Consider the following 26315-nt stretch of genomic DNA (forward strand, 5'->3'; position numbering starts at 1 on the left):
TAATTATATTCTTTTTATGTTTTTTTATGTACATCCGAAAAGAACCTGTTGTTGATAGTTTAAGGTAATAAAGACCCCGGATTATTTTTTTCCAAGGAAATGAATATTAGTTATAGTGAACTTTATAGCAAATATTTGTGGGGTATTAAGGTACAGTGTATAATGAATTAGTATCTTCGAGAGGGAAAAAAATACTGAGTTGTAAACATCTAATAGCTGTAGAAACTTAATACACCTTTCATCTCTATATCCAATATTGCCTTCAATTATGTTGCTGGAAGTCTAAGGCAGTTTTTGTGCTATTCAAAACCAATGACAGCACCTGATTCAATGGAACACGCTGCATAGCACATCAATGAACCCATGTATCTGAAGATGGTTCTATTGTTCCACTGCTATGCATCTTAGGTTGCTGCTACTGTTCCTTGACCAAGGGCATCTAAATGACCTTGCCTTAACCCCCACTGGGTTGAAGCAAAGCATAAGCGTCTTTCACTTCGTCCTCCGCCAGTGGAGCTTGTGGACAGTCCCATTCTACAGCGCCCCTGGTCGTATGCGAGTAAGGCTGACTGACAGAGGAGCATAAGGAAGTGAATGAGTCGCCTGTAGCTGGGCTCTTGGTGAGGGAAGTTTGGCTGAATGTTCGTGGAGGCTTCCTCGGTGGATGGAAATTGTACCTGGACCTAGTTTTGCCCTTGTTTATAGGACTTGCCTGAAGATCGTGCATGGCAACTGGAGCTGCCACAACATACGTCTCCTTGGGAGGATATATGTGTTGCTGGAGAACCTGTTTTTTACCATCCTGGAAATGCACGAACTTTCTGCGATTCTGGCGCTGTGGAATATAACAGTCACACTCATTACCGCGAACTATCATTGGATAAAAGCCTCCCTCAATGGAGCTATGAGGGTGACTTGTGATGTGACGGGGTGCATTGGAGGAAACGAGCCCGTTTCTTGACCTGTAAGGACCCTTGAGGGGGTCTAGGTTGGGGGAGCCATTGCTAGGTAACGAAGTGAGGCTTGAACCTTGATTCAGGCGGGTTTTGCCAACTTGTTCGTGCCAGCACTGTGGAGAAAAGTGGCACACTTCCACTACAGAATCAGCCTTTGACCCACAACTGGAGTTACTGCTGCACGAGTCGCTAATCTGAAAAAGAGACAAACTGACATGTAGAACTTCATACAAAAGTTTTTATACAAAAGTTTTTATTATATCTGTTAGGAAAAAAAGATAAATATTGTCATGTACGGATTTTGTGTGTGTTCTCCATTGTCTGATCAAGGTCTAAACTCGTGATCTGTGATCTGTGATGTATGATGTGGATTTTTTATTCGCTAAAATACAACGTATGTCTTCAGTTAGATTGGATTATAAATTGATGGAAGTGACAGAATGTATGTTTGTTTGTTTTTTCGTACTGGAGATGACTTGTGATGTATCATTAACATCAAAATTATGATGTAGAGATAACAGATGTCATTCCCATAGTCCCCAATATAGCGGGTTATTGCATCTCTTCGGAAGAGATGCAATAACCCTGAAGGGGAAGAGACTTTCCCTTCAGGATCTCTACACTGTAGTGTGTGTGTGTGTGTGTGTGTGTGTGTACTAACGTGCAAGAGAACATGAGAAAGCTCAACTTGTTGAAAATCAACAGCTCAAATTTTGGTTCTAGTGTTCAAACAGTCAGAAGGAAATTTGATATGGGGGAAAAAAAAACAGATGTATCCCTTAAAGAAACCAAACGGTGAAATAACACAACAGAAACAAAATAATATAGGCTAGGTCACTTAAGAGCTTTACTTGGTACCAAATCATTTAGGTATTCAGTCCCTGAATGAAATATTGGATATTACAGTTATTCCGGCAATAACGAAAAGTGAAACTAAAGAAGTATTCAAAAGTTTTAAAAGTGGGTTCTCAACCATGGAAATATATTGTATAATTCTTGACAGCAATACTAGAAATGTATTAATAAAATAGGGAGTTAGAATGGGCGCCACCGTATCATCTCAACTGTTTTGTGCCTGCTTTGAAGAAGTTTTCAGATATTTTACGGGGAAGTGAGGAAATCAATATATAGGAAGTGAGTACCTAAGTGCTTCGATTTGCAATCAAGGCTGGTAGTACGGTACGGTACGGAATTTTTAACCGTACTCCATACCTTAAAAAAATACCGTACCGTAATTTCGTATCGTAACCCCAGCTATTTTTCCGTACCGTACAGTACGGTAAAAATACCGTGCCGTAATTCCGTACCATTATCGTATCATCAGGAAAACTTAAATACATAATACAACATTTGTTAAAAAATAATTAAGGTACGTCGATAAATTTGAAAAGGCACATTTACAAAGTGACTATACATGTATCAGGCCTCCTAAATATTGCCTACCAGGAGCTAATGGGCAAGAAAGTAAAATAAATAAATAAATAAAAATCTTGGGATCATCACTTGTTTTAAGCCTGTGGCACGGTACGGTTCGGAGTTTCGCTAAATTTTCTGTACCTATATCATACCGTACCGTACATTAGGAAAAATATCATACCGTAATTCCGTATACCGTACTTTTTATCAAAATTTCAACCGTACCGTACAGTATTCCGTAGTGTACCGTACCGTTGTGCCAGCCTCGTTTGCAAATGACAGTTCTTTTCAGTAAGACTTAGTGAAATGCAACATGATAAAAAAGTGAACAGGAAAAGGCTACCATTTTTTTTTTATAGTTGATTTAAAGATGGATAAGAGGAAGCTCTAGAAACAGTAAATATGTATCAGACAATTGATACTAACAAAGTCCTCGTTAGAAGTGAAAATAAAAGTACGTATTAGTCTGGGGTAGTGTGTTAAAGAAAGGTACCATACTGAGTGTGTCTCTGACGCTGTGCTCGAAACGAATGGCTTTCAATCATTGTGTTTTCCCTGTTATGGCATGAGTCTTAGGCATGGACATTGACCAAGTCTCTGGGAAGGAAACTGAGAAGTGAAGGATGGAGAGATTGAAGCTGGATATCACTATGATGAATAAGATTAAATGTAAATGAATAAGAGAACAGACAAAAGTGAATGACATAATAAAGGGAATTAATATCAGGAAAGGGCGAAGGATTTACCTGGCAAGATACTTCGTTTATGTCTTGCTTTGGAGAGTAACTCAGCATACGGCCGTTCTTATGTGTCCGCGGGGAGTCAGGGTGTGTGTTAAGCAGGGTCGTGTACATATTGGCGTGTGCGTCTGTCTCTAGAGTGTGTTGGTGCCTCGCTTGGGGTTGTGGGTCAGGCTCGTAACACTCCCATACACTCCCCGCCGGCGTTTCTTCCAGGGTGGGACCGTTAGACTCATCCTTGGAATCACATGAGCATTTGCGGCGCGCGATGACCACACTCACCACCAGCGACAACACCAACACTATTACAACTCCCACGGCCACCCCCAGCAGGGCAGGCACGCTCAGGGACTCTGTCTCTGGAAAGTCGATAAGCTCCGGTGAGCCACTAGCGATGTGCAGCACAATTCCTGTAAGTTACATTAAACTGACAAAAGGACCTGTTAATGTGCACACACACACACACACACACACACACACACACACACACACACACACACGATAGCTCAGTGGATAGAGCGTCTGCCTCACAACCGGGGTTCGATTCCCCGGCCGGATGAAGATAAGTTGGGTTTATCTTCTTTGACGTGCAGCCCCTGATCACCTAGCAGTGAGTAGGTACGCGACGTCAGGCAAGGAGTTGTGACTTCGTTGTCGCGGTGTGTTGTGTGTGAGTGGTCTCAGTCCTACCCAAAGATCGGTACTATGAGCTGTGCTCCTCCGTAGGGGAACGGCTGGCTGTCTCGAGAGAGACCCGCAGCAGACCAAGAGGTGAATTGCACACACACACACACACACACACACACACACACACACACACACACACACACACACACACACACTATTCATGTACAACCCGCAATACACAAACTATAATGTACACACACACACACACACACTCTCATGGAGACATACATACATACATACAATACATTTACATACATACATACATAGAGAGAGAGAGAGAGAGAGAGAGAGAGAGAGAGAGAGAGAGAGAGAGAGAGAGAGAGAGAGAGAGAGAGAGAGAGAGAGAGAGAGAGAGAGGTCATAATACAATGTGCATGCATTGTTGATACAACAGAGCTAAATGGCCTTTCAGGCTAGTATTGTGATTGTTGTGGACCCACCTGGGGCTGCTTGCTGTTGAGCGAGAGCGGTTGGTACTTCAAGCCTCAAAGTCTCGCTTCGTCCACGGGCGTTGACGGCAACAATGAGAAGTGTCGTATCCAGTGCACTCTTCAGACCACTCACTGCCCACTCCGGAAAATCACTGCGGGTACCATGAAGTCAGATATAGCAGAGTTGAAGACCAAAAACGTGTATGCATCAGCATTATTGCGATATCCCCTTCCGATATGGCGATAAACGGATAATGGAAACGAACCTGCTGAAATTCGCCACGATGTGGCTGTTTTGCCAGGCCTCTAGCATAAACTCCTGCGGGAGACCGCCATCGAACCCCTCGAAACAGGTGACGACCAGTGACTGCTTGGAGGGGCTGTGTAGGGGCTCGGGCAAGGCGGTGGTGCAGTTGTGGGGGGGGTCTGGGGGCCCTGCAGGCACCAAGCTCACTATGCACGGCTCTTTCTGCCTCCCCACCGTGTTTTTCGCCCTGCATAGTAGCTCTCCGTAGTCCCTTTCCGTCAGTGGCGTAACTTCAACACTTGAGGTCAACCCGGCACTTTTAATATCCTTTGCATGGACAGGTTGTTCCTCCCCATCCTCCAATATTCTCACCCAAGTCCAGGACAGGTGTCGGGCGGGCTCGGCTTCCACCCTGCACGTGACTATGACGGGCGTGCCGCGAGCCACACCTAGCGTGCGTTGCACATCGCCTCTAGCGCACACAGGGGAGTCTGAGGAAGGAAAATTCGTCGTTATGTATTTACTAAAAATTTCGCAAAAGTTGATATTCAAGTAAAAGATTGCACTTATATGCATATATTAGATTTGTGTGTGTGTGTGGGGGGGGGGGGGGGGTAGGTTCATCAACTAGTTGTTTCAGAAAATTATCTTGTATTACCTCTATGAAGTATTAGAATGGAAGGTCGGCCACAATATAATTCCCGTCAATATGGCTGCAATTAAGGTTACCCACGATATATGTATGCATGTATGTGTGTTTGTGTGTATGTGTATATATATATATATATATATATATATATATATATATATATATATATATATATATATATATATATATATATATATATACATATATATATATATATATATATATATATCTCAGGGTTGTTGATTTTTTTTTTTAATAAAAAAATCGGATTTTTTATTTAAATCAGATTTTTTTTTTTAAATCGATTTTTTTTTATTAATGAAAATAATTAAATGAATGCAAAGCTCTATATTCTCTGCATTAGTTTCAAACACTTGGAATATTCTTGTATCATATTCCATCATCATAAGAAGATGGCGCCACTATAAACACCTGCCTGCGCCAATACGGGCTGGGGCCGACTACCATCCAGGCCCCTCAAACAAGCCTACCGGCGCTATAGGCGTAGACGTAAAAAAAGAAAAGAAAAAACTGGCTGGCTGTTTGAGCCAGTCTCAAGACTGACCTCCCGCAGCCAGCCAGCCACTGGCTAGCACCACACCACAACTCTGTCTAGTCTGTTAACAGTATAATCAGATCATGTCATGTTTTGGAATGTCCTGACTGAAATTGCACAAAGAAAGATGAATGCAGCTTCAAATGAAAGTATCAGAAAAGGCTGTGGATGATCCATGTATGTATGTGAAGTGGCTCTTTGAAAAATAGGGCTATATATTTCAAATATTTCCTTTACTGCCACTTCCTATATTTGGTGTTTTTTGTCCCTTTTAATAGCTTTTCTTTAGTTCATTCGAGTGCTTGGAGGGGCCCAAGACTACCCACATGCTGTCCTCATGATTGCCCATCAACCGGACTCCACCCAAACCCTCTAAAGAAGACCAAGTGAAGCTCGGGGGTTGGAGGGGGCTGGAGGGATTAGCCAAGCATGATGGCGGCACTAGAAAATAAAAAACAGTTGCCTGCGCTACCAATTGGCTGGGACCAACCAAAATAGTAAAGATAGGGGCATACGCTACAGCTGAGCGTGGCCGCAGTGCTCATCCCCGTGGCACTGCATGGCCCTTGAGCCATTAGTGGAAAGAATCCATCACCCCAGGACAGGGTCAGCGTGACATCTGGGTTACCAGAGTTTACCTTCCCCAGGTTTCCCCAGGTACCCATTTATCGACCAGCCCGAAAGGGAGGATGAGCAGCTGGGTGAGCGGCACGCTGACTGCCCAGGTCGGGATTTGAATCGTGGTTGCGGGTTCGTAGCAATGCACGTTAACCACTATACCATGTAGGCATAAAAAAAGATCCAAGGGGTGAGATATTTGCTATATGAGGACTGACTTAAGCATCTAATGCAGCCAATGTCAACAAGATGAGAAAACAGTTACAACAAGCAAATAAACTAAAGTTGCTAACCCATGGTTGCCCTGCACACATTCAAAATGTATTGGCTCATGGTTTGGAAATTGGCAACATAAAAGAACCTGTGGTTCATGTTGTAAAATACTGAACTCTTCTCTCAAACTTTCTCTTAAAACTCCACTTTGGACGATTCAGGGCATATTCCTCCTACTCATCACCCCTCTGACTCTTCTATGCCTGCTATTAAAATTCTTAAAAAATTATGTTTTCTATGCCCTCTTTGGCTACAATCCTCAGAAGGCTTATGGGCCTGATAAAGTGCCTTCTATTGTCTTTAATAACTGTGTTTCCATGCTGACACCCTGCCTGGTCTGTCATCTCTGCCTTTCAACATCTACCTTTCCTTCCTGGTGGAAGTACGCCTACATACAGTATGTACCTACGTAGGGTGACTGCCCCAATCCCTCAAACTATTGTCCTATAACTTTACTTTCTTTTTTCTAAAGCTTTTGAAATAATCCTTAACAGGAAAGTTCATAAGCATCTATCCACTTCTAACCTTCTATCTGAGCTGTCTGCCTTGTAAAAAAAAAAGAAAATGTGCTTTCTACTGACGATCATCTCGCTTTCTTAATTAACTGACCCTTGGTCATCATCTCTCAGCCGTTTCGGTGAAACTTTTGCTGTTCCCTCGAAAGCTTTCGACAGAGTCTGACACAAATCTTTGATTTCCAAACTACCCTCCTACGGTTTATATCCTTCTCTCTGTACTTACATCACCATTGTCCTTTCTTGCCGATCTATCCTCTGTGGTAGACGGCTACTGTTCTTTTCCTAAAGCTATCAACAGTGGTGTCCCACAGGGCTCTGACTTATCTCCCGCTCTCTTTCAGTGATTCATCATCGATTTTTCCAAAACAAACTGTCTGGTGCTATACTGGTGGTGGTGGTGCTATAGTGGTGGTGATGGTGCTATAGTGGTGGTGATGGTGCTATAGTGGTGGTGATGGTGGTCGTTGTGGTGCTATACTGGTGGTGGTGGTGCTATAGTGGTGGTGATGGTGCTATAGTGGTGGTGATGGTGGTCGTTGTGGTGCTATACTGGTGGTGGTGGTGCTATAGTGGTGGTGATGATGGTGGTGATGGTGCTATAGTGGTGGTGGTGGTGCTATAGTAGTGGTGATGGTGGTGGTGGTGGTGCTATACTGGTGGTGGTGGTGCTATAGTGGTGGTGATGGTGGTGGTGATGGTGCTATAGTGGTGGTGGTGGTGGTGCTATAGTAGTGGTGATGGTGGTGGTGATGGTGCTATAGTGGTGGTGGTGGTGCTATAGTGGTGGTGATGGTGGTGGTGGTGGTGCTATAGTAGTGGTGGTGGTGCTATAGTAGTGGTGATGGTGGTGGTGGTGGTGCTGTAGTGACCCTCTAAATCTCTCCGTTTTCTCTTAAACCTCTCCTCTTCCTGAACCTTTTCTTCAGTCTGCCTTCATATCCACACACCATTCCTCACTTTCCGTATTTCATCTTACCCAAGTCACTACATCCAAACACATAGCTACACATATATCATAGCTAACATTATAACAAACTCACTAATGTACATATTAATATCATATTATTAACATTGTACACCACCACCACCACCACCATCATCACCACCACCACCATCATTATCATCACCACCACCACCACCAGGGGGAGGCATGGAGTCTCGCGGTTTGAAGCCACTAAACTGTCAGTCGGCCATATTGTTCAAGCCGGAGAGGAGTGGCCACATGGATGTACATCCATGAGCGGCCGGCCAGACCAAGTGTCCGCGTGTGACATTTCATGAGGGTTCGTGTGGCAGACTGGCAGTACATGCTTGCCGCTTACAATTTTCTAACTTGTATTTGTAAAGGAGACCGCACATCTTGGTGATGAATTGTCCTCACCGCATTTCTTGGTGATCATGAATACATTATCGAGCTTCTTGGATATCATGTACAGTATTTTCTTACCTGTTACAGTATATTTACAGTAATAAATTACGAAGCTGATTCACACACTGTGTCAGGTATAAGAATAGGACTAATTTTGTCCAGTGTAACACAAGCAGCAGTCATTCCACGGATGCGGTACTCTAAGGACAAGCGCCCCCTATGTTAGGCGCGCTCCACCCTCGTATTTGTACCTCACGGCTTGAACAATATGGCGGCCGATTTAACAGCTGAGACTACGAAAACTGGCTTCACTCACCAGTACAGCGCGCTCGGCGCTGTGGGCCTCTCCACCCTTAATACCTCCATGACCACCACCATCACCACCACCATCACCACCTTCACCACCACCACCATTGCCACCACCACCAACAACAACAACATCAACACCACCACCATCACTACCACTATCACCACCACCACCACCACCATCATCAAAACCACCACCACAGAGTGTGGGAAAGTGGGCTCCCCAAGATGGCTGCCGCGCCAGGGTAGCTTGCCTCACCCACCGCCAACCCCACAGCACGGGAGCGCGCGCTCTAGATATATAACTCTGTGCCCTATACTGTTCAAACGCACCCCTATAGAAGAGCTAACCACAAGCCAAGTCTGCCGGGGACAGTCTTGACGACTGTTCCCGACCTCCCTCAGACTTCAACCTGAACTATCGTTTTCCAGACCTTTGCCGACCCTTGTCGTGGAAGTTTAGCATGTAATACTTTTTCGCGCTCCCCATCACGACTCCACACTCCCCTTCCGACGTCCGCTCAGCATCCGGCGACCGTTTCTTGACCTCTTCCAGGCCATGCGCGACCATTTCACATCAACAGAGCAAGATGACAGTCTTCACGACTGTCCCTGGCTGTCGGCGACAAGGCGTGCCAATCGACCCCGGTGTTGTCAAATTGCCAACTCCTCCCTGGCCTGCCGGGCCTCATTTACAGGGATGAAGAAAAAAAAGTACAAGAACATCCAGTTGAAGCTTCATTAGGTCCTAAGAGGAAAAAATAACACGATTCCCTGTGTTAAACAAAATACAGCAGATCATTTATGCTGCTTGTCCTTTAATTCTTTTGGTGTTTGATGTGTTTCTTATGTTTGTATTCGTGTTCTCGTCCTCTTCCACGTTGATGTGTAACACTTTTTACTCTGCTCCCACATTTTGCAGGGCGGAACAAAAGACGCGGCAGAAGTCTACTCACGCTTCACGGTCAACTGCACGGCGTTGCTGGTGTTGTGTCCCTCCTGGTTGGTGGCCGCGCAGGTGTAGTGGCCTGAGTGTTCTCTCCGAAGGTGACGCACGGCCAGGCTCTGGCCGCTCACCACCACTCCCGCAGCCACGTCATGGACCAGCTCTGCTCCCTGTGGCGGATAAAATAGGTTATAACATGTTCCATGGCATTATAGGTAAGAAAAGGCCTCCTATCCAGTCGTTTATTATGATGTAGTCTATGTAATAAGGAGTCCAGGCATGAGTTGTATTAGCTAGCATGGAAGTGCAAAGTGCAAACGGGGAGGAGTGAATGGTATATAGAGCAGCGTTCTTCTATGCGTCACGATTCATTACTACCATATCTGGATCGCCGTTTATTCATAAATGGATAACTAAATGAGACGTTAAGTTCTTACTACTTTCAGGACGCTTGCAAGGTGGTCGGGATGGCAGTATTTAAAGTAAAACTAGATTGCAATTATATATAAAAAAGTTTAAAAACACTCGGTTGGAGGCATGAGGGAGTAAAGTTTAAGGCCGTGAGGGTGTTTGGACTCACGTTATGGTACCAGAGCATGCGCAGGGCAGGCGGGTTGGCTCTCACGCGGCACTCGAAGAATACGTCGTTGCCCTCTTGGAGCCGGCTGCCGTCCACGTGTCGCCCGAGCTTCAGCTGCACGTCCGGTGCATCTGGGAGAACAAAGTAGCGTGCTGAATGCGTGAAATGAAGTGAACTAAAAATCAAATGCATTCGAAGAGCGCTAAACCTTTTCATATTATTATATATATGGCATTTTTGTTTTGTTTTAGGCCTTCGTTTGCCCCCGCTACCGTAACACACACACACACACACACACACACACACACACACACATACACACACACTCACACACACACACACACACACACACACATATACACACACACACACACACATACACACATTCGCGCGCGCGCGCACACACACGCACGCACGCACGCACGCACGCACGATGGGAACCATGAGTAGAAATTTGCTAATTTTTCAAGCAGCTTCCCCGATTTTTTTTTTTAAAGAAAGGAGCTGAAAGGCAAGAATGAATAAAAAAAGCTTGTTAGCTATGCTCCTATGAAAGAAAGTAGACTGGTCAAAAGATAGGTAAATTTTTGGATAGAAAGGTGTCTTGATACTCCTCTCTTGAAAGAGGTCAAGTCATAGGCAGGACAAAGTACAGACGAAGGAAGGCTGTTCCAGAGTTAGCATGCAGTGAAAGGGATGAAAGAATGAAAATACTGGTTGACCCTTGCAAAAGGGCTTGGTACAGTAGAGAGATGAGCTAGAGTAGAAAGTCGAGTGCAGCGGGGCAGCGGGAGAGGTGGATGCATAAGGTTAGCAAGTTCAGAAGAGCAACCAGCATGAAAATATTGATAGAAGAGAAAGAGATGTAACATTGCGGTCTGAGGTTTATAAGATATAGAAGGTTGTCAGTAAGAGGAGGGGAGTTGATGAGACAAAGAGCCTTTGACTCTACTCTGTCCAGAAAGGCTGTGCATGTGGAGCCCGTCCACACATGAGATGTATACTCCATACGAGGGCGAACAATTAAGGCCCTTATTAGACAGTATCTGTGAGGGGGAAAAATGATGGAGGAATTCCAAAATACCAAGCTGATTTAGTAAGAGGAACTATGAGGTTTCTAGTTAAGGTTTTGAGTAAAGGATAGACCGACGAAGTTTAGTGTAGAAGGTGACAGCTGAGTGTTATAGAAAAATACGGGATAGGTGTTTGGAAGTTTGTGTCGAGTTAATAGGTGGAGAAATTGAGTTTTTGAGTCGTTTAAGGACACTAGGTTTCTCCTGCTTCAATTAGAAATGATTGCAAAGTCTGAGGTTAAGCGTTGTGCAACTTCCAGCCTAGAGTCATGTAATTCCTACTGGGAGTGTTTTCCAAAAGATGTTGAGTAATGCAGAGTAGAGTCATCGGCGTACAAGTGGATGGGATAAATTGTTTTCTGAAGATCATTAATGAACAACACAGAGTGGGAGATAGAACAGAGTCCTGTGGGACACCACTTGCTAGGTTTAGGGAAAGAACAGTGATCGTCTACCACAGCAGAGATAGATCGTCCAGCAAGGAAACTGAAGATAAAAGTACAGAGAGAGAGATAGAGAGAATTCGTAAGAGGGTAGTTTACAAAGCTTGTAAATTCGAATGGCTACACGCCCCTGCAAAAATGTATTAGTCCTTCCAATGAAACACATGAAACACATTTAGCTTTCGTAACCCGACAAATATTTTGACTCTTTATTCAATTTGTTTTGATAGTAGACAAACTCACATATGGGTCTTGGAGCATGCCAATCTGGCGGGCGGGTAAAAATAAGAAAAGGTGTATTCGCCCGTCTGAGATTGCAGGCGCCCCAGATGGCCGGATGTATGTGAATTTCGACCTCAGGTAGGAAACACACATCTCATAATACTACTGTCAATAGGACTGCAGTTGTCATGAAGATGACTAAACGTAAAACTGGGTCGTAGTAAGAAAAGTTTGAACACCGTGATAAGGTGTAGTTTTTTGGGGATTTATTGTTTCATGCAGAAAATAATATGGAAGTTTATGGGTATCAATCTTCTTAAGCTATATTCTTCCATCTGTAGTTGTAGAGTCAAAGTGTTTTGGAACTCACAGAACACTTCGAGCTTGCGTGTGGCGGTGAGCGAAGCGTGGGGCAGCAGCGGGTTGGCAGCGGTGCAGGCCAGTGTTTCTCCGTTGTGTTCCCTCCGCACCGTCAGCCTCAGCGTTGTCGTGGTAATGTTCCCTCCGCCGTCAATCTTCAGGGAAAGGCATCGAAATCCAGGTAAAGAAATACCTCCGATGGCAAGTTAACTCCAGCTTTAAATCCGTCATTAATTATGAATGTTTTTCTTTACTACAACTGCTTTTATATACATAATTATTTGCATAAAATTTTCCATCGTTTGCAGTATGCATTATTTTCGAAAGCATTCTAATTATAGGAAGATGTTTATATTATTATTTTTTCGTTATTTCTTAAATAATTTGTATATTTCCATAATCATTCACACATTTTTTTGTGTGTATGTACTCCTCATTAAGTTCCTTCTGTCGTCAGTTAGCAAGTAAAGACATTGAAGCCTTATCAGGAAAATAATTCAAATGGCAAGTGGAGTCTGCTCATCTTCCTAACCTGAATCCATTTAAAAACCCATTTAAATGTATCTTACAGTGCGTGGTGTTTGTGCGTAGTTTTGGTGAAAGAACTGCTTACTAGAAAGAAGCTTGGATCGTAATAATCGAGCGTTCAGATTTACGAATTATACCAACACCTTGCCTTTTGGCACTGCCATAGGGGAATTGCTACTTCTTGAAGAACATCAGAAATTCATCTATTTAGAATAAGTACTTTTCCAAATAACCCCTCCAGGATTCATACTCTGGCCTCCGAGACATGAGGTGGACAGTCTAGCTTCGAAGTAAAGAGTACTCCAGATTTGAAGGCCTCTGGCGTGTCTGTATCTCGGGCCATACATGGCTTCCGTTCTCCTATTTATACAAATTTATTTTTGCTTTTTGGGGCACATGAAAAACTGATCTGTAGTAAACTCTCAATTATGAGAATTAGTTCAGTCAAGGCCGTGATGGATAAATAAAGAATTGCGGATAATGTGGAAGGAATTTTTACGACCAACCCTCCCATATCGAGACTGAGAAAGTCTCTTACACCCGATATGCGTTGTTTTGTTTCCAGCAGGTTGGACCTAGTGAACTTAAGGTGTGGTAGTTATATTAAGCAACGGTAACACTAGACAGACCTTCACTCGTATCCCAAGGCTGGAGATCAGGCAAGCCTTCCCCACCAGGGGATGTGGCCACATTGCAGCAAGAAACATATGTCTAGTTACGGCAGTTGGCGCTGCAAACGTCAGAACAACAATAAACAGTTGTTTACTCCTGAAGACCAAGACCAAGGGTGTGTTCATACCCACTGTTTTATATATATATATATATATATATATATATATATATATATATATATAGATATATATATATATATATATATATATATATATATATATATATATATATATATATATATATATATATATATATATATATATATATATATATATATATATATATATATATATTTTTTTTTTTTTTTTTTCATTGCATTGATGGGTGCTGTTTTATCTCGTACAAAATCTTTAATATATTTTAATAACATTAAGTGAGTTCACAACCATTCTTAATAAGCTTTCTCTGGGCACTACTGACTCCTTTATGTCAGTCACCCGGGCCCTCTTCTCTTACTTCACTGAACGCTTTTCGAAGTATTCTGGCTGATCTTTTTTTCTGAGTTCATATCTGACTCAAGTTTCGAAGGGTCGCACTGCACAGTCTTAGTCAAAAAGAGCATCATAATATAACACCTCCTTCCTCCGAATGGTGTGCGCTGAGGCAGGTGTGGTCGACGTGGTTGCGGCATGTGGCAGCCTTCTCGCCAACTTAGTACTGTGGGCGTGTAAGTTGTATGATCAGCACTTATATGTTATACTCAAAGGCGATTGATGGAGCCAAAGATTGCGACAAAATGGAGTTACGCATTAATTTTATAGCATCAGCGGCTGCAACCTCTTTCTCGGGTTCCTCTTGGATCTCAATGCTGGCACGCTGATGTTCATTGCTGTCTTGCTCATGCCTCTCCTGCAGCATCTCGAGTCGATGTGCCAAAAAACAAGGCCGTGACCTTCAAGGATACAGAGGCGTGGCGGGTTAGTTCACTCAATGCATAGTCGGTCACCAGCTCCCCGCCAATCCCGCACCACACATCACCCTCAATCCGCATGAACCCCCAACGTAACCCGCACATTATGCTGATTTTGTGATAGTTTAGTGTATAATTTATCCCACTTACCTGCACGGTATATGAATATTCTGATAATTTTGTGCATCTCCGTCCTAATGTGAATAATTTCCCCAATAAACACAAATTATGATCCCCATGCGAATAGTGTCGAGTTGCTGACGATGCAGCTGCGGATAACTACCGCATTCGAGACAATTACTTTTCCTTACAACCTGCCCGGGATTCGAACCCGGCCTCCTGTGATATCTAACTGCAGTCTGCCGCTCCGTATGTATGCCAACAAACGTCTTCAGAATCTGGTAACTCATTCAGTGTAAAGAGATCAACTCTGTGCAAGTAAAATGAAGTCAATCAATAATAAATTCCTTTTAAATTACACTATCCTCTACAGCAATATTATTACATAATTTTAATATTACATATTTACTTTCCTCTACAACAATATCATTACAAAATTACAATATTATTACTTCCATTTTCTCGTAGTGTGAACAGTCCCATGCATGGAGCCTTACTTAATGCAGAAGATTTTCAAAGGATTGGTTTATTTTTCCATGCAGTAGCTTTCTGATACTGTGCTTCTGGCGATGTTGATTTTTAAAGGGAAGTACAAAGTACAAAGAGACGAAAGACATAATTTTCCTTACCCGATGAGAGACGTGGGGGAGGCGGTTGTGTCCTAGCCTCCACGTGATGTCTGCGGGAGGCCGAGACCCAAACGAGCGACACTCGAGCGTCACAATAGCCCCAGCCGTCACAGGCCCTTCTGCCTCCTGGATTTCCACACTCAAGGGGGGCACTGTGGTAGGGAAAATATAATGAGCGGCCAGTATAGTGCAACCCTCGAAGGCGCGTGCTGCACGACCTCCGCACGACCTATTTTATAGTCAAGGAGACTGAACTTTGGCCAAATAAAAATCAGCTAAGAACAAAACATGGCTGAAAAATGCTACCCCCGCAACGGCATGAAATCGTCGCAGAAGATCATTAGTTTTATTCCAGAGGTGTCCTGATAATACCCCGCCACGCAAGTACAAGTAGAAAGCACATAATTCTTGATGCTGATGCATCGAATAATAAACAGTAGCGATGAAGCACCCAAGCCAAAGAGGTGTTTGTTTTTTCATGATAATCTTTTGCGAAGCTGAAGCGAACAAAAATCAATCTTTATGTATTTGGTTATTATTTGAGGAATCGTATACGCTAATTATATATTTTTTCTTTTACAAAACGTGCTGCCGTCAGAACTTAGGAGAGGTGGGAAAAATGACAAAGTAAAATTGTGTGAGATATTTTTGGCTAGGTGCCACAAATTTCTGGAAGAATTAGAGAGAGCAAGGTTACAGCACTTTCTATTGGTGAAGGAGTTTTGGGTTAATCGGAGAATAGATTTGGCACGATTTGGAGCGGAAATCTAGCTCGTGATTAGAAGGAGTGCGAAGGTTCTGGTATCTTTTGTGAGCCGCCTTTCTATCTTTAATAGCACGAGAAGAAGCGTGTTGAAGCAAGGCATGAGGAGCAGAGAAAGTATGTTGAATGTGTGCCTCCATTCCAGAGACAATCACCTCAGTGATGCCCTGGGCACACACAGAGGGGTCTCTCCCCTGGAAACAGTAATCATTCCACGGGAAATCGGAAAAATATTTCCTCAGATCTTCCCATCGAACTGAAGCGAAATGCCAGAAGCACCGCCCCTTCGGTAGGTCCAGTGGCTGTACAGGAGCGATAGGACAAAATACAGAAATAAGGTTGAGATCGGAGGAGCCCAAGGATAGAACAGTTTAACAGAGTAAGTCGAAGGGCTTAAGGTTATGAAAAGGTCTAGTATGTTGGGTGTGTCTCCAAGGCGGCGGGTGCTGAAACAACTGTTCTAGATCATTGAGGAGAGCAAAGTTGCAGGCTTGTTCACCAGGCTGGTCGGTGAAAGAGGATGAAACCCAAAGCTGATGGTGAACACTGAAATCTCTTAGGATGGAGATTTCAGCGAAGGGAGAGTGGGTCATGGTGTGCTCCACTTTGGAGTTCAAATAGTCAAAGAAGTTTACATGGTTGAATTTTAGTAAATTTTGTTGAAGTGGTGTGTTTGTTGCGTGTATGTAGTGTGCAAAGTAAGAGAAATTGTCTTTAGACAGCATACTGAACTACTCTCTGGTGTTGATGAAACAGTAGAGAAACGGAAAGTGAAAAGATGGTAGGGTCTTTAATAGGCCTGCAGCACCCCCTCGCCTCCCGTATGTATTTCACTGGGAGTAGCTTACGCCCGATTCGGTAGTTGTCAGACTGCCTACTCCCTACAAAGTATATATATGCTCATTTGTCGTAGTATTAAATGTAATTATCCCCCTCTACCTGTATCGACACACACACACACACACACACACACACACACACACACAGCCAACTCACGCGTCACGTTGAGAGTGACGAAGGTGGAGAGGGGTTGCGGCAGGGCGGCGGTCGCGGCGGGACTCGGTGCGGGTGTCTGAGCCTGGCAGGTGAGGGTGGCCCCGTGCAGACTCCGTGAAGCCTTCACCACTAAGCTGGACTCTACTGTACCTGTTGAAGGTGTAGATCGTTATCATTATTATAGTCATTTGGTGAACGAAAGCTTTTCCCTGCGTCCTCCACTTATCTCCCAGATGTTAATTATTCCATCTTGCTCCGGTAAATCTTCTAATTTTATCTCTACCCGTTTCTCTGTCCCAGCCTCTTTCTAGTTCTGGGTTTTCATTCTGCTACTTTAGTTGTCGATCTGTTATCAGTTCTGTGCATATTATCAGTTTAAGTTCAATCTTTACTCCTTATCGTCATTTTTTAGAATATATCCATCCTTAGTCAGTTTCCTAGTCCATGATTCTCGTTTTCTATCTGCATGTTAAAACTAATATTTTTTTTTCTATTCTTTATCTGCATTATCTCTGCTTTTTCTCAAGATCGTTTGTGAGACTCCAAGTTTCTGAACATTTTGTTAGGTCTGGTGGGAAACTTTACCTGTTCACCTTTCTCCTCGTTTTTTTTTTAACTTTTCTATCAGTGACCCAGTTTTATTTTGAACGCTTTACCGTTTACCCTTTACTGTTGGTGAGGTTTCAGGCCCCGCTCCACTACTAGTGCTGCGCGGGCCGTCAACAATTACAAGGTTAGCCTCAATAATAATCCTCGATGCACTTATTCTCAAACGTCGTAGTGAGTGTGTGAGTCTTAGATTCCTTTCATGGATAGTCTGCTGATGTCCTTTTAATAAACTTGGCATTATCTTGGTCACTTACCCATGTTTAGGTTTGTACTAATACCAATATCTTCCTTTTCATAGTATCACAAATATCCATTGGTTCAGTTTTCATATGTCTGATATTTTCGTTATAGTATCACAATTAAATATCCAACGATTATTTCCAACTCACTGAACTCTTATCACACACAATTTATCTTCGAGTACAAACACTAATTAATAGCCATGATCGGTTATGTTACGAATTCTCTCAATTTCAGTCTGTAGAACTACACAACACTGGACATTCGCTGAGTGGTTGATTTCAGGCTTCTTGTACCTCACACAACTTATGCATTTCTTCTCAGCCATGGAGCACACCTTTGATTTATGATCGCCAGCGCATTTATAACATTTTGGGGCTTCGCCATTGCTTTTAGCAGTACAGTTGGCCTCAAGATGGCCGTATCTCTGACAATGATAACATATAATTGCATGGTATCTGTCTCTCACTGTGTATGTTCCCCATTCTAATTTTAACTTGTCGTGATTCTTGTAAATCATCTCTCTCACAGTTGGGTCACACCTCAAAATGTAGTGCATCGCGCCGCCAAAAGCAGGCTTACTAAAAATCAGCTCAATTTTATTCACAACACCCTGAATTGTGTGTAAGAACTCATTGCGGTCTAAGATGGTCTCCTTTATTTTTTCCTTGGTCTCTTCTTTATGCACATTCACATTATGATCGTTGATTTTATCTTTCCAACACTCCTGGTACTAATTTCCTCAACAGACTCCAATTTTTTAGGGCGCTTCGTGGTGCAGTGGTTAGCACACTCGGCTCACAACCGAGAGAGCCCGGGTTCGATTCCCGGGGGCTTCGTGGTGCAGTGGTTAGCACACTCGGCTCACAACCGAGAGAGCCCGGGTTCGATTCCCGGGCGGAGTGGAAACATTTTGGCTGCTTTTCCGATACCCTACGCCCCTGTCCACCCAGCAGTGAATGGGTACCAGGTATTAATCGGGGGTTGTGTCCCGTGTCCTGGGATCTGTTCCTTTCTCCTATAATTCCTTCCCCTTCTGTCTCTCTCCGGCATATGACCACAGATGTTGCGCCGACTAAACGAAACTTTCCAACTTTTACTTTCCAATTTTTGAGCAGCCTCATCCCTTGTGTTCTCATTGTCAAAGTTCATTACAATATTACCTCCAGTTGTGAATCTTGAATCAGTTATTTGAATGCCATTCAATGCCTGGGAGACTTCATCCTTCATATCTGTTGCCTTCTTTTCCTGGATAGAAGCTTTCACAACTAGGAGATTTTTGTTCACTTTCCTCTCTCTCTACGCCGCCTCAGCCCAACTGGAGTCAGCATGCTTAGCACGAACTGTGTCAACAACTGATCCCAGCTCCTCATGCACCTTCTCAGCCTTTGATTCAACCTCATCTTTAACCACAAATATTTCTTTAGATAATTCTTGCTTGAATTCATCCAATTTTTCCACAATGCTGGTAGCCAGAGACGCTTTATGGAGGCATGGGGTGCATATCCAATTTATTTTGGGTATATTATCCTGCTTGATCCCAGACAAATTAGCACACTTCACATGACACCACCTAGGACATAAACAGCATCCAATCCTCTTTTCGCCTGAGAATTCCACACAAAGATAACACAAATCCCCCAGTCCCTTGGCCTGGACAGCCATGTCGACACTTTCTGTGTGGAGCTAAACGCAACACATCCGCTCAGGAACACGACCACTCACCGTCTCACCCTTATGATACTTTTTGAAGTCACTTGACTGTGTTGTTCTTCCCGGCATCTGCTTTCAATCTCTTTTGGAAGAAGAAGAGATTCTCTCGACATGATATTGTGGGACGACCTCTCTTCTGAAAACCCTTGCTTAGTTGGTAGTGACTGATGGATGATTCTTAATCTCTTTTAAGCTCGCTATACACAGTATCGTAAATACAAGCATATCCATCGTAACCCATGCATCCAAGGCCTATGTAGACAGGTCTTTCAGCCAGCTTGGATATTGTGCTAGCATGGGTCATCTCACAATGGTATTATAGTATTATATGAAAGTATTTCAGAAAAAAAGTATTACCAGGCATAGGTAACGTTGAAAATGTCAATAGTCAGACTCAGCCATGAAGTCCATCAACCCCGCTCGGGGAGTTCCCGTGGTCATAGCGCTGTCAAATCTAATTTAATGTATACAGAATATTTGATACACAATTTCAAATAGTAAATAGCTGACATATGAGAGAGTGATGTATTGGGGGGTGATGCGACAGCACTGTGAAGAGATTCGAGCCCCACCCAAACGGACTTCATATTTGTGTCAGGCAATACATAGTTGTTATTGTCCCTATTCGTCGAAATCTTTATATGTTGTTACACGTTGTCATACTATAGTTTCCCAGAGAACAGTTGTGTGAAGACGTTATATGACCCTAAAATCCGAGGTGACTGCCTAAAGCGAATGATCATAGGTCTTGGCGACGAAACGTCCTCAACCTATTACCGAACTTTAAATGCTGAGCTTGTTGAACGTTGAAGCTTCGGCGACTAATCTGAGGATCTAGTGGGCCAACTTTTGTAAGCAGAACTGGCGCTGTGGGAAAAAACCGGAGGTCGAGTACTGGCCTTCGCTTCACCATTATGGGGACAATTGTTAAAGGAGTTTGAGTTAAGTAAGCTGATATGATATAGGCCAGTTGAGTAAGAATTCCAAGAAACAGTCATCGGCATCACGGTCAACATCTCTCCTTACCCATCACAACCCATATACTCATCAGTGCGAGTAGGCTGCATGACAGTACCTTCGCCGGAGTGGAGTGAGGCTGTGTGCTGGCTGGGCATCTTTGCGCCCCGCCACCACCACGTCACCTGCGGCTGCGGCCGACCTCCTACGCTGCGGCACAACAGCTCCACGTGGGCACCTTCGTCCAGGGGGCCCAGTATGCCTGCCACGCCAGCCCCCCGCCACACCACCAGTGGTGACCCAGGGGGAACTGGGGAAGGGACAAAAATCCTTTCAAATATTTCCCTCGGTTAAGATAGCACTTAAAAATACAAACATTTGGCAATGGACACCAAATGATATCAGTGTTAAAACGTTTCAAGCAAAAGCAGTTCATTTCAGGAGACGATTTTTCACTAACAAATTTACAGGCATCGGCCACTGGCTTCCCCCGAGCTAAGGAGAGCTTGAAGAACTCACCTTTCCATTATAATCAAAAGAAAGACGTAACATATCCAAAATGAGTAAGAATCGAATTTGATTTGCAGTATAGATAACTTTTCAGTTTCTTGCAAGTACTACCAGAAAAAGCAATCGCCTCCACATAGCATGTAGGCAGGTTATTGTAAGAAGCACAGCTCAAGACGGCTGCAATCTCTGGTATAACATTTCAGACGAAATAACTACAAATATTTATAACTAAAGTAGAATAAAAGATAAATAAACTAGAAGCTGCGAGTAGTTGTTACAGCTGTATTATTATTATTATTATTATTATTATTATTATTATTATTATTAGTAGTAGTAGTAGTAGTAGTAGTAGTAGTAGTAGTAGTAATAATAGTAGTAGTAATAGTAGTAGTAGTAGTAGTAGTAGTAGTAGTAGTAGTAGTTGTAGTAGTAGTAGTAGTTGTAGTTGTAATTTGTAGTTGTTGTAAATTTTTGTTAATTCTTTCTTTTTCTTCGTTTTCTTTTTCTCCTTCTTGATCTTCTTCTTCTTCTTCTTGATCTTCTTCTTCTTCTTCTTCTTCTTCTTCTTCTTCTTCTTCTTTATTGTTGTTCTTCTGGACGATGTATTCCCGCTGTGGTAGGCGGTCACTGTTCTATCCCGAAACCTATAAAATGTAGCGTTCCTCAAGCCTCTGTTCTATTTTTGACCTCTATTTTCATCAATTGACTTTTTTTCCAAAAACAAACCGTTCTGTTCTATCTTTCACCTTTTTTTTTTTTCATTAACTGTCTTTTTACCCAAAATACAAACTTCTACTCAATCATATACTGATGACTCCACTATGCATAACCACATTTTTTCAACAAAAGACTCCCTCGGCAGGAATTATTCAACTCAAAGTTAGTTGCATCAAAACGCATAACTTCTGACCATGCTTATATTTTTTAAGGCAAGAAAAAAAAAATAAAAAAAAAAAAAAACTGCTGTAAAAAAAAAAAAACAAAACTGCTCTAAAAGAAAAAAAAGAGGTGTGGAGGAGAGAGATGGAGGATACCCCTCCTCTGAAAGAGTTCAAGTCGAAGAGTTCAAGTCGTATAGGATGAAAAATACAGATGAAGAGTTTACTGGCGAGGGATGAAAGAAGTGAAAGTGCTGGTTAACTCTTGCATAGGGGTTTGGACAGTATAGGGATGATGATGAGAGAGTAGAAAGTCGAGTGGGCAGGGGCAGCGGGGGGGGGGGAGGCATGCAGTTAGCAAGTCAGCAAGAGCAATCAGAATATTGATAGAAGATAGATAGAAGATATTGGCGGAATGGAAGAATTTAAAGACTAAGAGTATGAGTAGTGGAGGAGGAGATGGAGAGAGAAAGAGCCTTAGAGCCTTAGGCTCCAGAAGAGCTGTGAGAGGTGTGTGGAGCCCCACATGAGAATGCATATCCATAGAGAGGGCGGACAAGGCCCCTGTATATGGACAGCAACTGTGCAGGGGAGAAGAACTGAATGGTTCGAAAGAAACTTGGTGTCATTTAATGATTCAATAACTCAGTATCTCCACTCAATACAACCTTTTAAACATCCACCCCCTTATTCGTATGGCACAGCGATCCTCTTCTATATTAAATACTCTCGGTCTATTCTTAGCTCTAAATCTCATTTGGAAACTTTATCTCATCTCTTGCTAAATAAGCTTCCTTGAAGTTGGATGTTCACCAATTTTTCTCCCCTCTCAGATGCTATCTATATGCAAGGGCCCTTTAAGAGTAAGCATCTCGTTTTTTTTGTTTTTTTTGTTTTTTTTGGGGGGGTCATTCACATAGCCAATTTGAATCAAAGACAACCTCTTTTCACTGGCTGTCTTCAAAGTTTTAAATTCTGCCAGTTTGCATCTTGCTATCCCTTATAGCTATCTCTTACACTGCTCTTTTGAATTTGCTAGCTGCATGCCTCCACCCCTCCCGCGGCCTCACTAAACACGAGTTTCTACTGTAGCGCACCCCTGTGCTGCACAAATCCCTTCTGCAAGAGCTAGACCAGCATTTTCATTCCTTCATATCTGTCACTGGCACAGCTTTCCTTCGTCAGTATTTCCTCCTTTCTTTGATTTGAACATTTTCCATGAGAGGAGTATGAAGACACCTCAACCGGTTTTGAACTTATAATTTAGACCTCCTGTCCATTTTGGGGGGAAGAGTAGTTTTTCTGTTTTTCCGTGTGCCTTTGACTGCCTCCTCTATTGTAATACTTTCCTCTTGTAGTTTTGCTGTTGCCTCAAACTCCACGGGGTAAAGGGAGGAAAGACAAAAAAAACGAGGAGTAAATGAGCCTCGAGTTGATCAGCCACTGTTTAAGGCACCAAGTAAAGGAAGCGTTCTTGTAGCTGTTATTGTTGTTGTTGTTGTCACTGTAACCGTCATATCATTAGCGGAGTAAAACAAAAATGAAGGTTTAATGAGCCACTGGAGAGTCAGCGCGCCGCCACCCTTCCTCTGGCGAGGGAGCTAAAATTACACTGCCTTGGGGCTTCCCTTGTGTTTGTGTTTGTGTGTGTGTGGGGGGGGGGGGGGGTTAAAGAAAAGAAAAGAGAGAGAGAGAGAGAGAGAGAGAGAGAGAGAGAGAGAGAGAGAGAGAGAGAGAGAGAGAGAGAGAGAGAGAGAGAGAGAGAGAGAGAGAGAGAGAGAGAGAGAGAGAGAGAGAGAGAGAGAGAGAGAGAGAGAGAGAGAGAGATTACAATACTCATGTAATTTTGTTTATCATGAGTTACTCAACAAACTAAATCTTTTTTTGATTAGATTAAACAAGGCTTAAAGAGCTTAGTTTGACCAAATTTGTGAAGCCTCACTTTCAGCTTGAGTTGTAGTAGTAGATCTAGGTAATAAATGTCGTTCCTGAATGCTGTTTTTTCGATTCAACTACCTTACTATGGTTCTGAATAACTGAAATGTTCATTGTTAGAAAAATGGCTCCATCACCGCAGTAACAGCCTAACAATTACACAAATACTAAGGAAGACTAAGAAAAATCTACCAGAATGTTTACTGATTGTGGATGAGTCATTTGGGGAATTGTTTTCGTACCGGAAGCCCCTCCCCCCCCCCCAAAAAAAAAAAAGTTAATATAGACTAACTGCTCAATCCTGTGGGAACTTACTGGCGACGGTGAGGTTAACAAGAGCGGTGGTGGAGGGTGACAGATAATAGTCGATCCTGCAGGTGTACACCCCCTGGTCGGTGGGAAGGACCTGCCCCAGCACCAACATGGGCGGGTCGGAGACTGTGTTAAAAGACGCTCGTGAGCCCAGCACGTCTGGGTCGGCCCAGCCGTTGCCGAATTGGAAGTCTCCCGAACGAGCGTCGTAACTTGGGGGAAAAACACATAAAAGAGATGTTAGAACCAGCAGGACTGGTTAGAAGTTCGATATATTTAGGTGTGAAAAGGCTCTAACATGTATACATATACAGGGTAATGGATAAATGAAATATATTTAGCAGATGTGTAGTTAATGCAAAGTCGACTGAATATTTGATAATAGGCAGGGTGTCAGCACGGAAGCACAGTTTACAAAGGAAAATTCAAGTACCTCCATCGGTTCAGTAACCCTTTTGAGGATTCAGGCGAGAAAGGGTTTAGAAAACATCAATAATAAATATTTTAGTATTAGGTATAGTGAAGTAGACTGGTTACGGTCTTGAACTAACTGCTCTAAATAATTTTAAGGAGAGCAAAGTTGAAGGCTTGTTCACCAGATTGGTCAGTAAAGTGGGATGAAAGCCAAAGCTGTTGGTGAACAGAAGATATCAGCGAATGAAAAGTGAGTTGAGATGTGCTTGACTTTGAAATTAAAACAGTCAAGTAATTTTACATGTTAGTTGAATTAGATTGGAGATGAACAGCATAGACGTCTTAGGTATTAGAATGACAATTATTTTTTGGCTAGACAGTGATAGAAAAAATAAAGAAGGAACTAAACTGAAATTACTGTCAGTAGTCTCGGTTAGTTGCTTCGGTTAGGAAGAGAAATAATTGAGATTTAGAGAGAAATGATGCTCCATAGGATGGAAATCATATCCTTCTACTTTATTTCCTCTTTTCTATGATCAACTATTTCAGGAGGGAAGTATCAAGACACCTCTGGATAAAGGTTTGATATTCCTGGTATTCCTTTTAGGTATCTCCTTTAATCATTATCATTATAGGAGTAGCTAGCATGTAACAGGCATTGTTCATATATCCTTGGTCCGTCTCTTTCACTGCACCAAATTACCATATTTTACTCCTTAATGCAAAGGTTACCCGTTCATTCAGTCTCTGTTCTGGAAGGCTTTGGTATATCTTGTCTTTTAGTTTTATTTACTGTCATGCTTTGGGTTGGGCGACGGTAATGAACTTTTACGGTAAAGGAAGCTGCTCAACGGCTAAACAAAGATATATAAAAGTGCTCGCAATATGCTGTTCCTATTATGAAAAAAAGAAAAAGAAAACCCGAAGGTGCTAATAACGAATGACCCAGTGTAGTTATCGAGGTGACTTTTTATTCGCCTGAAAGAGTTGAGATTACCGGAAGGAAGAAATACAGTCAATCCTGTAAGTATGCGAAGTTATAGGTTAATTGCAACACTCACCTGTACACGGGCTGGCGGGTGTCGCTTGATCGATACCACAGCACCAGCACAGCCCGGTCGTTGGCCTCCCGGGGGTCGGGGGCACAGGGCAGCTCGGCTTTCTGCCCGCTCATCGCCCAAACCGCCCGTGCCCCTGCTGAGGGAGAGATGCGGTCACCCCTTCATGAAAGCTTTAAGGTGATTGGCTTGAAAGAGTAACATTGAATACCAGTCAAAAACTAGCAAGTAGCTGCAAACGACAAGAAAGGGAAAGGAATATTAACGAAAACGTAGATACAAGAATATTTTTTTCCCATAACACTTTTTAGGCCTTTAAAGGTATGAAATGATATGCTTGGTGGTACAAAGTAATTTGCATATACAAGGATGTAAACTAACGGCTGTTGCTTAGCTTCACGAAGGAAAAATTTATGGCACGATTAGTATAGAACCACACCCAAAGACCCCCTTTTTTTAAATAGCGCTACGTGTACTGACAGCTGTGACAGTTGGTTTCGAATTTTTAATAAACACAGAAAAGGGCACGGAAAAATGTGAATAAAGATCGTTGGCTTAAGATGCCATTATGAAGCAATACAGCATTGGGCGAGACAGTTGACCTTCTCCCGAAATGAGAAAGAATCAAGAAAGAGAAAGAATGGTTGTGTTTGTAAGAGTTTAACAAAGACACCACTGATC

At 42.9% G+C, this 26315-nt stretch overlaps 1 protein-coding gene across 3 annotated transcripts in view; it reads right to left on the bottom strand.

Annotated features, from left to right (window-relative positions):
* Positions 1-26315, bottom strand: part of LOC127006128 (nephrin-like) — a 30816-nt gene continuing 4501 nt past the window's right edge. The window contains exons 2-13 of one of the 3 annotated variants that reach the window (XM_050875656.1): positions 25638-25770; positions 24166-24374; positions 20646-20837; positions 17009-17158; positions 15250-15401; positions 12401-12545; positions 10293-10423; positions 9723-9882; positions 4497-4968; positions 4240-4382; positions 3119-3471; positions 1-1150 (exon numbers count right to left, since the gene is read on the bottom strand). In XM_050875656.1, the coding sequence (XP_050731613.1) occupies positions 455-1150; positions 3119-3471; positions 4240-4382; positions 4497-4968; positions 9723-9882; positions 10293-10423; positions 12401-12545; positions 15250-15401; positions 17009-17158; positions 20646-20837; positions 24166-24374; positions 25638-25770 (2936 nt within the window). In that variant the 3' untranslated portion in view covers positions 1-454. Of the gene's footprint in view, positions 1151-3118; positions 3472-4239; positions 4383-4496; positions 4969-9722; positions 9883-10292; positions 10424-12400; positions 12546-15249; positions 15402-17008; positions 17159-20645; positions 20838-24165; positions 24375-25637; positions 25867-26315 lie in introns of all 3 variants that reach the window. The other 2 variants (XM_050875655.1, XM_050875657.1) reach the window with 2 other exon arrangements.

Source organism: Eriocheir sinensis, chromosome 32 (genome assembly GCF_024679095.1).
Source record: "Eriocheir sinensis breed Jianghai 21 chromosome 32, ASM2467909v1, whole genome shotgun sequence".
Lineage (NCBI taxonomy): Eukaryota > Metazoa > Arthropoda > Malacostraca > Decapoda > Varunidae > Eriocheir > Eriocheir sinensis.